Below are 16,588 nucleotides of genomic sequence, written 5' to 3'. Positions count from 1 at the left end.
TGCCAAACAATAGATGTTTCTGTCCGTTTAGAAGGTCGTCTAAAAAAAGTAGGGGTAGTAACAGGAGGGTCAGATGGGGCATCACTTGGATTATTATCAGTTGGGTTAACTTCAGGAGCAGGACTAGTGGGTGTATCGTTATCCGATTGCGTTTCATCAAAATCTATTTCTTCATCATCATTTTCATCAGTAGTTGGATTACCATAAAGAACATTCATATATTCATGGTTTAATTGTTCACCGGGTGCAATATTATGGCAACATTATTTCTCGATAAATTGTAATAAACTATTTTCGCTATCAAGAATAGCAGGTGTAGGACGGGTAACATGTTTGGGTCGGGGAGCCGAGGAAAGTGGAGAAAGAACAGATTGGCCACTAGATTCATCAAACTTGGATTTTCCCTTATTCTTACTAAATATTTTTTTTAAGGAATAAGCTATCTTAATTAACCAAGCAATACAAAGTAAATAAAATAAATAAAACTATAATATTAAAACTTAAGAGTTGGAACGAGTTTACCGAATTGACGAACAACTTGTCGAAAATTAATTATTGTTGAAGACTTGAAAACTTCAATTCAACAACTTCATAATTTTTCATAAATTGTAACAATAAACTAAGCAATTATAGAAGAAAATTAGAGAGAGATTGATGATTTTGTGAGAAAAATGAAAGAATGGGGGGGGGGGGGTATTTATAGTTGAAAATAGGAAAAAATGTAATTATAAAAAGTTTGGGGTTAAAACAAAGTTGGAGGGTTAAATGACTACTTTGTAAATAGCCAACAACTATTTTGGCAAAGGAAATAGCTAGATTTTAAATGCCCCAACACGCAGATTTTTTTTAAAATTATGGCCGTTGGGACCGTTTGGAACCGTTTAGGCCCGCTAGGACCGTCCGGTCCCGGTCCGGTTCCAATCTCAAATGGTCCGGCCTTGCGGGCCTCAAGGTTTGGATCGGCCCACTTTCCAGGCCCACCTCCCCCGGTCCCGGTCTTAAACGATTCAACCCGTTTAGGCCCACTACCTGCCTACATGGGCCGCAACCCACTTGCCAGCCTTATGCAAACCAGAGTCTCCAGATATTTGGGCCGTGATTTATATATTGGGCCGACTGCTTTGCAATGCAAGTCCACTAAGGAATCCACTAAGGAAACCAGACTTCAAAAAACACTACGAAACGGCGGGAAATGCACTTGTAGCAGTTGCCTCTTGCGCGCGAAACGGATAGAATCTCTGCGTACAATCCATCCTATTTAAACAATTTACCATTATACTTAATCTTCGCAGTCTGTATTCGTTTCCCTTCCGACGAACGCCGCAAACAACTCTCAAATCGCCGGAAGTTCAAAATGCCGACAATCCCCGTCCGTCGTTCACCACGCATCTCCGGCGGCAGCAAAGTCGCCGGTCAAACGGTTAGTAGGAATGAGATCGGAGTCTCCACTCCTTCAAAACGCAAAATCAGATCCGATTCCACTACTGAAGACAATGTAGTAACTTCAACTTTAACTCCATCACCCATGGAAATCTCTCCGTGCAAATGGAAATCACCGCGTCGATGTGTCAATGACAGCCCTAAGAGTCCTCTTAATGTAAATCAACTTCTCCAATTACGCGATGTTTTCAGTAGATGTTTCCTATAGAAGGCATTTTCCTAGAGGATTCGTGTTAATTGATCTTTTTTCTCCTGTGGAATCCAGGCGAATCGTGGAGATAAAACAATAAATTTGAGCAAATCACCAGTGAAAAGGAGATTATCTGAAAGTTTTCTTGAGAAGCCTATATGGAATCCAAGAGGTGAATTTGATTATTTGGTTTAACTTATTTCTCAAATCGAGTTTGTTCACTGATATGGCTCAATGTTTGCTAGGAGTTTTTCAGTTTGTTTTTAGAGATTTGTGTATTCGCTGAATGTCAAGTATCTCTAGCACTAAAGAAGCACTATCTTTTTTTGATATAAATATAATATTTCACATGGAGCAAAATTGATATATATTAGTATCATATAGCATGTCTCAACTAGTTTGGAATTAAGGTGTAATTGTAAATAGTTACCGGCAATTTGACCTATTTACGAAATGATGTGATTGTGTAAATATGTTTCACACCATCAATGCACATAACTTAAACTCTTTCTTTAACTGAGACGTAATCTTTTTTAATTTTGCTAAATTGAGAAGGGTTTGAACTTTATATCTAGTGACATGTGATTTTTTGATTTCAAGTTGTGTTAATTGCCATCTCTATCCATAGATATGGAGCAGTTAAATGCAGTGAAGGAGGCATTGCATGTGTCTAGGGCCCCATCAAATCTGGTGTGTCGACAAGTTGAGCAGAATAGGGTTCTGGAGTTTTGTAAGCAAGCTGTGAAAATAGAGAAGGCTGGGAGTTTGTATGTTTGTGGCTGTCCAGGAACTGGAAAGTCTTTGTCAATGGAGAAGGTCAAAGAGGTCCTGGTTAATTGGGCAGATGAGGTATAGCTTATTGCTTGTGTTCCAAACTCAACTTGTTGGTTTGCGATGAATGTTTTCTGAGGGAATGAAGCTAATGCTTAATGATCTGCATTTCCTTGGCCAAACAAGTTCATCTATCTGTGTCATGAACTATTTCCATTTGCAGCATCCTAAAGTTTGAAGTGGTATAAACCATGAAAATAAATGCTGTCAAATTGCTAACTATCGCTTTTATAATGTAGTGAAATACCCGTACATCTTTAACAAATAGTACCATACTTCACTGGGATTGAGATAAGTAAAATGAGGAATTGGGTCTTCAAAGTAAAATATTCCTATTGCAGTTACTACAGAACCCTTGAATAAAGTAATAAGGGGTAATTTATTCTGATTCCCGGGCTTTTAGCTCGGAGATGGAGTTCATTTGACTGTATAATTGCAAGTAACTCTTTTATGAGACTCTAACATTGTTCTTTATTGTGCATAATCTTAAAACTTTTTGACCAAAAATTGTACCAGTTTTCAGGTCAGCTGGACTTTTTTTGGTGAAGTTTGTATTGTTTTCTGTTTGCTCTTCTTGTTTGATGATCTGAGGTTCTCAAGGATATATTGTCATTTATAACATACACACATACGGCTGGATTTGTCCACAATTGAGTGACCTTTGGTCATAGTTTTAAGTCCTCAGTTGATGGGGTTCATGTAAAAGTTCAAAGCCCGAGAGCTAGATCAGTGTTTTGATTTGGACATGTTTGGTTTTTTTATCATGTGCAAGAAGCATTTCATTTTGACTGTAAGCTGATCTTGAATAAACTCAATGGAGATCTTCTGCATATGCTAGTATCCCTAAGTGGTTGAGGGGTTGGCAAAAGATTTTCTTTATCAACTATCTTCCGGAGTTGCATATCCAACCCTCTGAAGACCATTGCTAACCAACTATTTGTTTTCTCATTTCAGTCTGGCTTTCAGGCTCCAGACATATTATCTGTCAACTGCACTTCTCTGTCAAACACATCTGATATTTTTGGCAAGGTAAATTGCTATTGTACTGATTCGGATGCTAAATAACGCGATGCACATTTGCTTACGTTTTGTTAGCCATCACAGATGCTTGATAAAATTCAACCACGGAGAAAGCTAAATTGTTCAACAGCACCATTGCAGTATCTTCAGAAAATGTTTTCTGAGAAGCAGCAGCCAGCAGGCACGAAGATGCTGTGAGTCACCTTTTAGACGGTTTTAAAAATTTCTACTATTGGGGACCCCTTTTTGCCCTTTCAAGATTCTGTTGTATTTCAAGTAAAATCATCGGATGCCTAAAATGTCAAGAAAGTCGTTTTAACTCGAAGAAGCAGTTATGGTGCTTGTTAGATTTTCTTAATCAAACTACTTATTTGCTTAATAATTGAACAGGTTAATAGTTGCTGATGAGTTGGATTATTTAATCACAAAAGACAAAGTCGTGCTTCATGAGCTGTTCATGCTAACAACGTCTCCTTTCTCCAGATTTATTCTGATAGGTAGGTGCTGTTAGACTAAAATGCTCAAAATTTCTTGGTCTAGTCATTTAACTTTTTTCTAATACTACTTATGGTATTGTAAACAAAAAGAGAATCTCTTATTCTATAATGGTTGCTCATATGACAGGAATTGCTAATGCAATAGACCTAGCTGATAGATTTCTTCCAAAGCTACAATCCATGAACTGTGAGTATTTCCCTTCCTGTCAGCTTTTCTTTCTAAATTCTTTTCCATCTTCGTTGACTCCATCTAGTTTTGGAATGAGAGGTTAAACAGGTGTTAACTTTTGGACCTAAGTCTTCAAGGTGTTAAAATTTTTGTGCTCCAAGCTTCTTATTGTTAACACAGAAAGTATAAGCTCTACAAACTGTCAGACCACGCTTGATGACTGCTGCAAAAATTTGTTTTTCAAATACGTCTTGACACAAGCAATTTGAGAGAGGAAAATAGACTAGCTTTGGTTATGGGGTTCTTTGATTTTCTGTATTATATGAGTTTTCTTTCATAAAATAAGCCCCGTCATCTCTTCTCAAGGTTATGTGGTACAAAAGGACCTGTTTTCCAATTAACCTCTCAATGCAACTAATGCTAGATTCCTTTTTGTATGTACACCACTACTTTATCTCTGACTTATGCTTTATTTTTTCAGGCAAGCCTGCAGTTATAACATTTTGTGCCTATTCTAAGGACCAGATCATCTCCATTCTTCAGCAAAGATTTGAGGTAAGAAAATGTGTAGATTGCTGGTGATATTTACATCCCATGTATGTTATCTGCACAAAGTATGGATGCAAAATCATTTCTTATGGTTCTGTAATTAATAGACTTTGTATTACAATTTGACTGCTTGAACAGGCATTTCCTTACACTGTCTTTCAGCCTCAAGCATTGGAACTATGTGCAAGGGTAGGTACTTTGACATCTGTGTTTTGCTTAGTTTGATTTCTTTTTATTTACTTATGCAGTAAGAGAATCCAAGTGGCTCTCATTTATCCATTGCTACTTCAAACCACTAATCCAAGATTTATTTATTTCAAAATAATTCTCAGTTTCCTACTTCTAATGTGACAGAAAGTTGCTTCTGCATCCGGAGATATGAGGAAGGCTCTATGGGTTTGCAGGTTGGTGAATATTGCTGCAAGATTGGCTGATCACAGTTTGACCAAGTTTCCCGATTCCATATAGATTATGGCCTAACTACTTTGCTATTTTATCTGACAGATCTAAATCTAGTTAATAGCTTGTTGTACTACTTTCCCTTGATTAGAAGTAATTCTTTCTTTCCATCTTTGTTTCAGGAGCGCAATTGAGATGTTAGAAGCTGAAATAAGAGATTCTATCAGCAGCCTTGATTTACCATCATTACATGGGAGAGTTTCTTATCAACATAGAGATGGTGCTTGTGATAAATCACCTATACACGAAAGCAATGTTGTGAGTATTAGCATCATTTTCACTTGTTATTATGGTTTTGAGTTTGTCAAACTACTGATTCTGGAGGATCTATAATTGAGAGAGTCGGTCTGGTTTTTATAGCCAAGTCATAGCGTGATTCCCAACTTCAGCATCTGCATAGTTTTCTTCTTGTTGCTTCTTTTTCTCTGATTCCATATTATTAAGTTTCCTCTAGATATTAATAAAATCTAGAATTTCAAAGGGTGGAAGAATGGTAATGGTACTGCAGACTAAAGTTAGTTTTGAACTTCTGCTGCTTCACATTTGTGCTCGTTTGCTCCCTTGAGATATCAAATTCTACACTATACCAGGCCTAGGGAAAACACGATATATAAGTATTTGAGAATTATCACTGTTACCTTTCTACAAAAAAGTATTTGAGAGTTATAACGACATTTCTAAGGCCTGAAGATCGGAATTTATCACATAACGAAGGTGTAAGTTATAGACCTAGGGACCTCATTATTCATATATGATAAAAGCAGACAAGTTTAGCTGAATTTTTATAAGCAATCACTAGTAGTATTCCAGCCTGCGATGCTACTGTTCTATATTCTCCCTTATCAACCTTCCTTGCTGCTTAAACCTGCTTAGTAACTAGTACTACTAGTTTCAGTGCACTGCTTGTTACTACTAAAACTTTCATTATTCAATGAGCACATTGTCCAGCAATATGTATCTAGTTCTTAAATAGCACTTTTTTTTTTTAATTATCTTGGCCCCTTCGTCTGCAGTAAGAACTTAGCTGTAACTTTATAAATTCTGTATCCTCAATTGCTTTTTCTTTTTACACTGCATTTTGTGTTTTGTTATAAGTTGGAACTTTTTAACAGGTTAGGGTTGATCATGTGGCTATTGCTTTATCTAAGGCATATAGATCGCCTGTGGTGGATACTATACAATCACTTCCACAACATCAACAGGTAAACATTCCCGGGGAAGATATCTAAAGTTCATTTGGTTTCATCTCCTAGTAAGTTTCTAAGTTCTCGACTACCAAAGGAACCAAAGAAGGAGAAAATAAAAAGAAAAGAACGATAGAGGAAAGCTATTGGATTATGGTTGAAGCGTTCAAATATTTGTCGTGTATTGGCAGCATCGAATGCAAGAACTAGATTCAAAAGTTGATTTGCATGCGATGTCTTTACTCTTTACCAAAAGCATCATCACAGAATATAGGATTTTAGTGATTTGCAAATCTATTAACGCTCAACAATAAGTGTTCAACGGAGCCACTTTTTTTTATGAGGTCCTTCTAGATTATTGTTGTACGGGCATATAAAAATCACTTGGTGGTGCTGAGTAATGCGTAAATATACTTTGCTGCAGATTATACTTTGCTCTGCTGTCAAGCTATTCAGGGGGAAGAAGAAGGATGCGACTATAGGCGAGGTAATTTCTGTTTGTACTATAAAGGTGAGATTTAATAGCATAAGGAGAAAAAAGATGTGAGACATTTTACAATCTGTTGCAGCTGAACATCTCTTACCTTGATGTCTGTAAATCAACTTTAATACCACCAGTTGGAATCATGGAGCTATCAAGCATGTGTAGAGTGCTAGGTGACCAGGTAAAATCTTGAAAAGCATGTAAACAACATGTTCTTCATTTCAGTTTCCTTTTCTCTCTATCTTTCTCAATAATCACTCATCAGTGCTTAGTTAAAGAATGGGAAGAAGCATAACTGAAGGTGTAAATAAAATTGCAGGGGATTCTAAAGGTAGGAAAGGCTCGAGAAGAAAAATTAAGTAGAGTAACTCTAAAGGTAGATGAAGCAGACATCACCTTTGCATTGCAGGCATGAACCTATTTCGTTGCTCTTGTTTTGATCTGGTTTCTTAGAGACACCTGCTAACCATAGTTGTATGCTTTTAACGGATGAAGTGATGCCACTAATATATGACACTGATTTTGGATCAGGGAATACGCTTCTTTCGAAATTGTCTTCAACAAGTGTGATGAACAACTTAGTGCAAGATTGTGATTCTCTATTATTTATTTCGTTGCTACAAACAGCCAATTTATGGTCCAGACATGAAGGTTAGTTTTTTCCCCTTGTAGTTTGCAATGCACTACTGGAACTGGATATATATTGACTCTGTTGTGTATGAAAACAGACATCAAACCTGGTCAATGCGGCTATGGAATGAAGGAACAAGAACATCTAGGTCCAAAGATTTTATTATAGTTGGAAAAAAGTTATATAGGGAAAATTGTGACAAAGAGAGTTGTAAATGTACACTAATGTGTAACATGCAAGTTCTAGTGTATTATTACCATATGCTGATTCTCAATTTCAAGAATCTCTGGATTAAAAATAAAATCATGTAATGCCACACTGTTGATTTTAGTGAAAGGGTGAACATTATCCTGAGCATTTCTTTTCGTAGAGGTCCCAACACCTTTTCTCCTTGGTTCCATAATAAGCAGAGCTTATGAACGTAACTGCAAATTAGTAGGGGAGCTACACTGACATTTTGTTGAGGAAGAGATTAATTTTCTGGGCTTTTTCACCAAAAGGCGAAAAGGAGTATCAATGAACTTTAAGCTAACTGGAAGCTTATTAGACTGAGAAGGGCATGCTTTTGCTCTCTCAAAATTGCCCTTCGTGGATTCCACCAACTCTTTGAACTCAAAAGCATCACTTAATATCATCACAAGGGAAATTCTGCACTCTGGAAATTTCAGTTTGTAATAAGATCAGCTAATCTCTTCTCCAACTATGAATGAAAGTTAACTTTCAAATGGATATCCTTATCCAGGTGGTCTAATATTTAGGACATCATTGCAAATTAAATTAGAGCAAGATTCCTATGAACCAAAGAGCTATATCGCATGCTGATTCTATATTATTAAGTTAAGGCCAAGAAGCATATAGCTATCCAGATGCAACAATCAAAGCCAATGAGAGGAGCAAATGCCAAGGATAACAAAAAGCCAAAAGTTAGAACTCCACTGAAACAACAGAACTAATACATCAGTGCATGAAACATCTGAATGATAGCAAACAAAATGGAAATTGTTTAAAAGCATCCTCCTAGACACCCATAATAGCATTCATCATTGCAAATATAGGACCTGAAGCCATCACTAGATTGAACTACTTAATCAAACAATCCGCCGACAAAGTCATCATCATCCTCCTCAGCAGGTTCTTCTTTCTTTTCCTCCTTGGCAGTAGCAGGTTTAACAGCAGGTTTAGTAGCTACTGGAGCAGCAATAGCTGTAGCAAACTTGCTCGGGTCCTGCAAGTTCAAAACATTTTGTTAAAATAGTGTCAAGAATAATGCATTAGTTAAAGGGCTTTCAAGAATTGCAGTTAGTGTTAACCTTCAAGTACTCTTTCACTTTTTCAGCCTGTGGGAATGAGTATTCTGTTGCTATGGCAAATGACAGAACATTCTTGTACCCGTTGATGAACATGTGAGGAATAGCAGCAAGAGTAGGATATGAAAGAAGCATAGAAAGACCAACAACATTGGAAAGTCCAGCAGCAAACTTAGCAATAAGATCATCTTCTGTGAGGTCAAGAACCTCAGGACTGAAAACAGAACCACTGTCATAGACAAATTGGACTATGAGACCATAAGAGAATGGCTTAATACCCAACTTAGACAGAAGTGCAGACTCAGAGGAGCCCACTTTCTCCCCCTTCTTTATAATCTCCACAGGGATGGTGATCTCAACAGTGCCCTTGTTGATTTTAGTTGGGATATTGAGTACCTAAAAAAAGGGGTTTTGAGATTATCCATACAGATAAAAACATGAGCAGCTTGGGAAATATTGAAAGAATTGAACCTGAAAGAAACTGGTTTGGGAAGGATCAAGTCCAGTGTTTCCAGGAGGAACAACCACATCAATTGGTGCAACCAGGCCAACGCGAGCAGGTGCTCCAACCTTTTTTTTGTCAATTGTTTAAGTTAGAATTCTCATACTTCAGATAAATAAAGTACACACTACTCAAAAAAAAAACAAGTGAAGATTGATAGATGTAAAACTATTTTGTATGGCGTTTAATCATCAAAGATTGCAAAACTAAGAAGCCAGATCACAAATGACTTGGGACCCAAATCAACTCATAAGCAACATCTTTTAAGGGGAAAAGAAACAATTCAATCAGAACTTTGGTAGCAAAAGGCTAGTCATTGAATACCAATCGATTTTGTTCTAGAACTTCATTTCAATAACAAATTAACGATTACCAAATGAGTAGATAAGCCAAAATGTTCTTATAAGCCAATTTGACCAGCTTATAAGCTTAGCCAAACACACTATTAATCTCTTTTACATATATGGAGGCGCTGATAATACAGTAGAGTTATGACCAGCAAACCAAAAAGAATAAAGATAAATCTTAGATGCCGAAAGGAAGAAAATGGGAAACGAGAAAGGAAAACGTGACCATAATTTACATTATACCTTGTACTTGGATACTTCATCGCTGACTTCTTTCAGGTCTCCTCTAGTGAAGATCAATCCCACGTTACCCTGTTACAATATTACACATGAGGCGGAAGCGGAAGAGAATCATTAAAGATCGCTAAATGCTATAGTTAGATTATCAATTACCATTCAATCCCAAACTAGCTAGTTAAATTGATGATATGAATCTTCTATATATTCTGCTCTATTTAGAAACATTTTTTCTAATCTATTTATGGAATAATAAAATGTAGAAATAACAACAATAATATTAATAGTACCACCAACAATAATAATAACAACAATAAACTAAGCCAAATTTCAGCAAGTCCCTCTACCTTACCTCTTACGGGAAAACAGTACCTATTCCTTTAGTCCCAAGAAACCAAAATAACAGTGATCCGAAAAGGAAAGGAAGAAAAAAAAGATCATCTCACAGACATGTAAAAAAATCCCAGAATTATTATTATGAAGCCAGATCTGATTTTAAAAAGATATTTCTCTATCGAAATAGGGTTAATGGATCTCAGAAACAGAAAACAAATAAGCTTAGTTTCTAGTCTGACAATTTGAACGTCCATCTCAAAAGAAAAAAAAAATGAGACAAAAATTTGTACATAATAAGAAACTACACACGAGCACTTTAAAGCAAAAAGTGTACTGATTTTTCTGGTCCTAAGAAACAAAACCAAAATAAGAAAACACCCAAATCTATATCCCACAACTAAACAAAGAAGCAGTAAGAAACCAATATAATGAAGAAAAAGGTGTAAAAGAAACAAACCACAAGGCAAGGGATGAGGGCAAGGAAAGCATTATTGCCGGTCTTCTCAGCATGGATCCTAATAGACCTCTTCATCATTGTATTTTTCCCCATCAAAACGATAGAGTCACCACGTAATCCCTTGCGGATCATCTGTAGCTGATTAGAACCCACATTATCTGCACCCACAATTAGGATCTGTTGATATGTGTCAAGAAGCTTGCATAGCTTCTTGTCATAGTTAACCTTCTTCTCAGCTTTTGTTACTTTCACTGCCATATTCTTCAATTCGTTTTTGAAAGAAAAGAAAAATGGTGGAGAGTGTGAAGGAGAAGTTTTCTGCAATGGGATTGGGAACCCTAAGCTAAATATATATGGAAAGGTGGTCAGGTTTGCAGGTTGCAGGGAGACTAGTGCTTGTACGTAAATGGATATACGTGCAGAAATTAAATGGAAATAATTCTTGAATGGGGAACCTAGAGATTTAAAATTCCGAAAAGAAGACTTTTAGAGAATTGAAAAAACAAATTTTGGAATTAGGAAATTGAAATGTTATCCAACAAATGTCCTTTGAAAGATAACCTTTTGTGAATAATCTTTTGATTTTTTATAAAAAGGGTTTTCTATGTGGAGGAAATATATTTTCATGAATTTTTGTCTTGATAAAGTTATTGGCTAGTAATATATTATGTCAATGTTTTAAGAATATAAAATTAAGAAAAATAACATTTACTATCATTAATAAAAAAAATTAAGTTCCATCATTTGTAGACCCAATTTACTTCACTGTATGAAATTTTCTAACATCAAAGGCGAAGATGGATGAGGACCAGGAGATTTTATAGTTTACAGGATTGCATGTGGTAACTTGCTTGACCTATTCAGACGGTTTGTTTCCTTTTCTTTCGCTATTTCGTTTTCACTTTCTTTTATTGAATAGGGGTTTTTTATATTGTTTTCCATTTTAAGCATATTGTTAAAAGTTGAAGGTTATTGTGATTTATTTTGTTATAAAATAGATCAACATTAGTCCAAGTTAATTTTACATGAATCAAATCGAAATAAAAGTAAAACGAGTTTTGTTGTTTCGGTTTTCAACGGGTTCTTTTTTCTCTTTTCAATTTTTAGAATATAATAAATATTTCTTTTAGTGAGGAAAAATAAGATAAAATAAATTGACTTTAGTTTAACTTTTGAAATTGTTAGTGTGTACTTGTAGCTTTTGAAAACATGAACATTTATCTGTATAGCTAGTCAATTTTTCTAGCTTTTGAAAAAAATAAATATAAAATGATATATATATATTTGTTTTTCTTGAGCACCAAGAAAGAAAAGGGTACTAGCTAGTTTGTCCTATTCATGCTCTTTTCAATTGGCTGGTGCAGTCTCACGAGTCCAAAATATGGTTCTTTTGGACAAGTAGCACCTTAATAGATGTAAAAAAAAGATGACATTTTTATATATAGTGCCCAAATACTGAGCGTTATACATTAACGTTAACTGTACCGTTAATGTATAGCGCACAGTATTTGGGCGCTATATATAAAAAACTGACACTAACAGTATAGCGCCCAAATACCCGGTGCTATACATAAAACTTTATGTATAGCGTCCAGTATTTGGGCGCTATATACCTTTTTCCTGGCCCCACCAATAATTCCCGACTTCAATAATTCAAAAGCATATAGTGTCCACTTTTTGGGCGCTATATATAAAAATTAAAAAAGAAATCCCGGCTAGCCATTTCCTATATAAAGAGGTTAGGATTGTATAGAAATTCATTCAAAAGGTGTATAGTGTAGAAATTTCCCGGCTAGCCATTTCCATACTCTTGTTGAAATGTTTATTGTTGTTAAATTCTCCAGCATTTTTTCATTATGTCTGAAGAGCGTAGAATAAGAGTTTCATTATATTGGGGGGTGAGGTTGTGATGGAGAATAACTCTGTGGGCTACAGTTTACCTGCTCAGTGTCATGTTAAATTGCCACTTACAATGGAGTACGATAAATTGATATCGTTGTTATGCAAAAAAATGAGTGTGAGGAAACGTTCAGTGATACTTAAAGTAACCGGAAGATATCCGTATTCCGTCACTCCGCAAGGGGTTGCTTTTTACTCGGAGTTTAACATCGACGATGATGAAACTTTGAGTGATTTTCTGAGGACTCCGAATGAATGTCGGGAATTTCTTGTAATCACAATGTTGGAGATGTACGTGAAGGCCGAAGACCTTCCAAAAAACGAGGTCGTGCATAGTAGAGATAACCCTCAGTCATCAGGTGGTTATTCTGGAGCAGTTTTTGCTGGACAGGTTCCGGATGAAAGAGTTTTCCTTGATTTAAACTTATCACCGCCGGCGAATGAGCAGCGAGAAAATAATTTATACCCTGCTTTCCATAATTCACAAGACGAGTAATAAACTTCAATTTTTATTTGTGTTAATTATATATATTTTTGGTGTATTGAATTTGTATTAACGCTCATATATTTAATAGGGGGTACCGGCCGGATATGAATTTTACAAGTGGCCCATCCGGTAGTCATCACCTAATTGAAAACGTCCATCGTGGAATTACATCACATTACGACTTGTAAGTTAAGTGATATAGCTATATGGAAAATATTTATTAATTCAGTAGCTTATATTTTTGTTGGCTGTGCAGTGAAAACGAGCAAGTTGAACCACCCGTACTCACTCAATTGCCCGAAAATGACGTATTATATCGGGATCTAGCAGATGCACAAAGTGAGGAACAGAACAGTGATTACGATAACAATGCCGATGAATCCGGAGACGAGACACCCTTTCCTCGTGAGGATGGTGATGCGCAGGATGAGGAGAAAGGACCTGATTTAAAGAGAAACCCCCCTAGAAGAAGAGTGTACGAGTTCGAAGTGTCGTTTCATTCAAGGGAGATTCCTTACATTGTTAACTTGCCAACCGTGTCGGATGTGGAAGCTCTCACAAGGGATTTTGATGAAATCCGGACAGCAATGTGGGATGAGTCTAGACCAACGGTGCTTGCAAAGGGGATGCTTTTTCCTGATAAAGCGCGCGTAAGCAGGGCTTATAAAATGCACAACGTAAAAGAGTGTTGTGAGATGCAGGTATGGGAGTCAAGTCCGATGGTATACAAGGTTGTTTGCCGCAGGTGGTTTTGGCCATGTAATTGGATGTTGCGTGCAACCAAGAAGAAGACAGGTATGTGGAAAGTGGGTAAATACATTCCCACCCACACATGCGAAATGGACACATTCAACGGGAATCACTTCAACTTGGATATTGACTTGATTTCTCTTGTACTTATTCCGCACCTCAAAGCGTCCATAAGGTAGAAAATCAAAGAGTGCATTACATCAGTCCACCAGGAATATGGCCATACCATTACGAAAAGAAAGGCATTTCTCGGGCGCAAGCGAGCATTTGAAATTGTCTACGGTAATTGGGATAAGTCATTTGCATCTATGCCAAAGTACATGGCCGCACTGTAGCACTTTAACCCCGGGACAGTTGTTGAATGGAAGCTTGAGCGGAGCCCGGGAACACCAGAATACATATTCAATTACGTGTTCTGGGCGTTTAAGCCAGTAATTGATGGTTTTTCGCATTGTCGGCCCGTAATATCCATAGATGGAACTCATGTCTATGGAAAATACGATATCAAGCTATTGATAGTCGTGGCAGTGGATGCTAATGGACAGATATTTCCTCTAGCTTTTGCTATTTGTGCCAATAAAAGCACAGAGACGTGGATGCTGTTTTTGAACCACCTGAAAGAGCACGTTGTCAAACAGCGTTCAGGTATTTGTCCAATATTTGATCGGCAGGGTGGTATATTAAGTTCTGTGGAGAACTTGCCTGCATGACAAGAACCTTATGCATACCACCGTTACTGTGTGAGGCACTTTAAGGCCAATTTCCAGATGGCACATCCCAACAAAGATCTACATGATTTGATGTGGATTGGCAGCAACAGACCACCAACAGCATAAATTCCGGAGGCATATGGATTCTATCAGGCAAGAAGACGAGGCAGCCTATTGTTGGTTAATGAGACATCACCCAGAAAAGTGGACTTTGCATGCGGATGGTGGCAGACGATAGGGAATTCTTACTACGAACGTGTTAGAGTCCTTCAACGAGTCGGCAAGAGGATTTCCCGTTACAGCCATGGTGCGGATTTCGTTCAAGCAGATGTCGGAGAGGTTTGTTGAACGGTCTGTAGTTGCAACGGAATTGATGGAAAGGGGTGTTGAATTTATGCCAGTGCCGATGCAAAGATTTGAGAAATACAGACGGCGAGCATATTGGCATTCATTTTTGCAGTATGATAACGAAAGAGGTATTTTTGAAGTTCGCACCGCTATCCATAATAATCGGGGTAATAATGTACATACTGTAAATGAATCTGTAAGGTTATGCTCCTGTGGGAAATGGTCCATCTACCACATGCCTTGCTCACATGCCATCAAGTGTTTTCAACGTGTTGGTTATGCGGAGACCAACTATGTTGATCAACAATATAGTGTTTCCAAGTACCTAAACACATATAGTGGTCAGTTGCAGCCAGTGGGTGCTGAGCATTAGTGGCCTCCGGAACCATTTAAAATGGTGTGTAACAAGTCCTATTTGCGTAAAATACAGGTGCAGAAGAGAACGCGTATACAGAACCAAATGGATGTTAGTGATACCGTTTATGCGTGCAAATGTGGTATATGCTTGCAAACATGACACGACCGTCGTAAATGTCCTTCAGCTGGTTTGGGTGGCAAAACTAATCAAGCTCGTGGTGGGTGTTCTTCTAGTGTACCTAACTACCCATGAGTTGATGTTGTAATAATTAGTTGTTATGTCTATGTTGCAAGATTTATGAAATAAAATTATGCTTGTTAATTATGATTTGTACTTTCCCATTTTACCTATTTAAATAATAATTTAATAAAATTATCTGTATACTGTCTTGTCGAACTGAAAAAGCTGACCAACTAACATAAAGTTGTCTTGTCAACATCATGATATTTAACACGCAAAATATAGCGCCATTAGATAGTACGTTATGTATTTAGCGCGGTTGAACACTACGTTATGTGTGTGTTGTCTCGCCTATAAATAACGGGATCATTGTAGTTATTTTGTGTGCTCAAAATTTACTAAAAGCAAATATTTCATTAAAAGTAAGGTTTTTTTACTAAAAGCAAATATTTCACAAATGGCTCAACCTCTTCGTCCACCAAAGTGCAAGTGTGGAAAAGCATGCTTGATGCAAAATTGTTGGGACGGTGGTGAAGTTGGACGCCGCTACTGGCACTGTATGAACCAGTTTTATAAGGTTCCCGGCAAACCTATTTGTAATTTTGAGGAATGGGTTGATGAACCATGTTATGAGGAATGCTACAGAGAACAACTGTAGTATCTTCATAATGCGTGTTTAAGACAACGAGAACATGAAAAAGAAAACAATAGAATTATTGCAGACTTGAGGGTGAAACTGAAAGAGGTGAGAAAAGAAAAATGGAAAACACAATGGAATTGTGAAGCATAAAAAGAACGTAAAAAAAATATAAACGGGAACTTGCGGAGGTGAAGGCGAAACTGAAAGAGGTAGAAGAAGAAAAAGAACAACTGGAAGAACAATTTAAGTGGTTGGAGCGAAGAATAAATGGCAACCTGGGCTAAACATTGGCATGTATGTGTTTAATGTATTTTTCATATTTCATGTATTTTTATTATGTTGGCCTGCTATGTTTGTGTTTGTGCTTGTGTTTGTGCTGTAGTAACGTTTTCCTTGTTTGTTGTACTAAATGTTATTTTAATTGAAGTGGAAGTTAAGTTTAAGTGCTTGTGTTGTTATATGAAACTACCAAATGAATGGGGAACTAAAAAAAGTAATGGGCATATTCGATTAAATATTGTGGTTAATGTATACAAAAATATTATTTACACCAAATAAAAAAAAGGAAGGCCGAAT

General features: G+C 36.9%; 2 protein-coding genes across 2 annotated transcripts; one reads left to right on the top strand and one right to left on the bottom strand.

Annotated features, from left to right (window-relative positions):
- Positions 1-1,195: 1,195 nt before the first annotated feature.
- On the top strand, positions 1,196-7,808 carry LOC107780802 (cell division control protein 6 homolog B). Its single transcript, XM_016601380.1, has 17 exons — positions 1,196-1,597; positions 1,706-1,802; positions 2,259-2,479; positions 3,416-3,490; positions 3,566-3,675; positions 3,872-3,978; positions 4,106-4,165; positions 4,629-4,702; positions 4,835-4,885; positions 5,051-5,100; positions 5,278-5,413; positions 6,268-6,357; positions 6,764-6,826; positions 6,909-7,004; positions 7,143-7,232; positions 7,355-7,474; positions 7,552-7,808. The coding sequence occupies exons 1-16, from the start codon at positions 1,355-1,357 to the stop codon at positions 7,391-7,393; spliced, it is 1,602 nt and encodes a 533-aa protein (XP_016456866.1). The 5' UTR covers positions 1,196-1,354; the 3' UTR covers positions 7,394-7,474; positions 7,552-7,808.
- Positions 7,809-8,361: 553 nt separating this feature from the next.
- On the bottom strand, positions 8,362-11,143 carry LOC107780804 (large ribosomal subunit protein uL10z-like). Its single transcript, XM_016601382.2, has 5 exons — positions 10,641-11,143; positions 9,854-9,922; positions 9,233-9,331; positions 8,765-9,157; positions 8,362-8,679 (listed from the first exon to the last, which is right to left on the bottom strand). Exons 1-5 carry the CDS (start codon positions 10,896-10,898, stop codon positions 8,539-8,541), a joined length of 960 nt encoding a protein of 319 aa, XP_016456868.1. The 5' UTR covers positions 10,899-11,143; the 3' UTR covers positions 8,362-8,538.
- Between the last annotated feature and the right edge of the window lie 5,445 nt (positions 11,144-16,588).

This window comes from Nicotiana tabacum, chromosome 8 (assembly GCF_000715075.1).
Source record: "Nicotiana tabacum cultivar K326 chromosome 8, ASM71507v2, whole genome shotgun sequence".
Taxonomy (NCBI): domain Eukaryota; kingdom Viridiplantae; phylum Streptophyta; class Magnoliopsida; order Solanales; family Solanaceae; genus Nicotiana; species Nicotiana tabacum.
The sequence above is the reverse complement of the archived record's forward strand: the minus strand, read 5'-3'. Positions and strand labels throughout refer to the sequence as shown.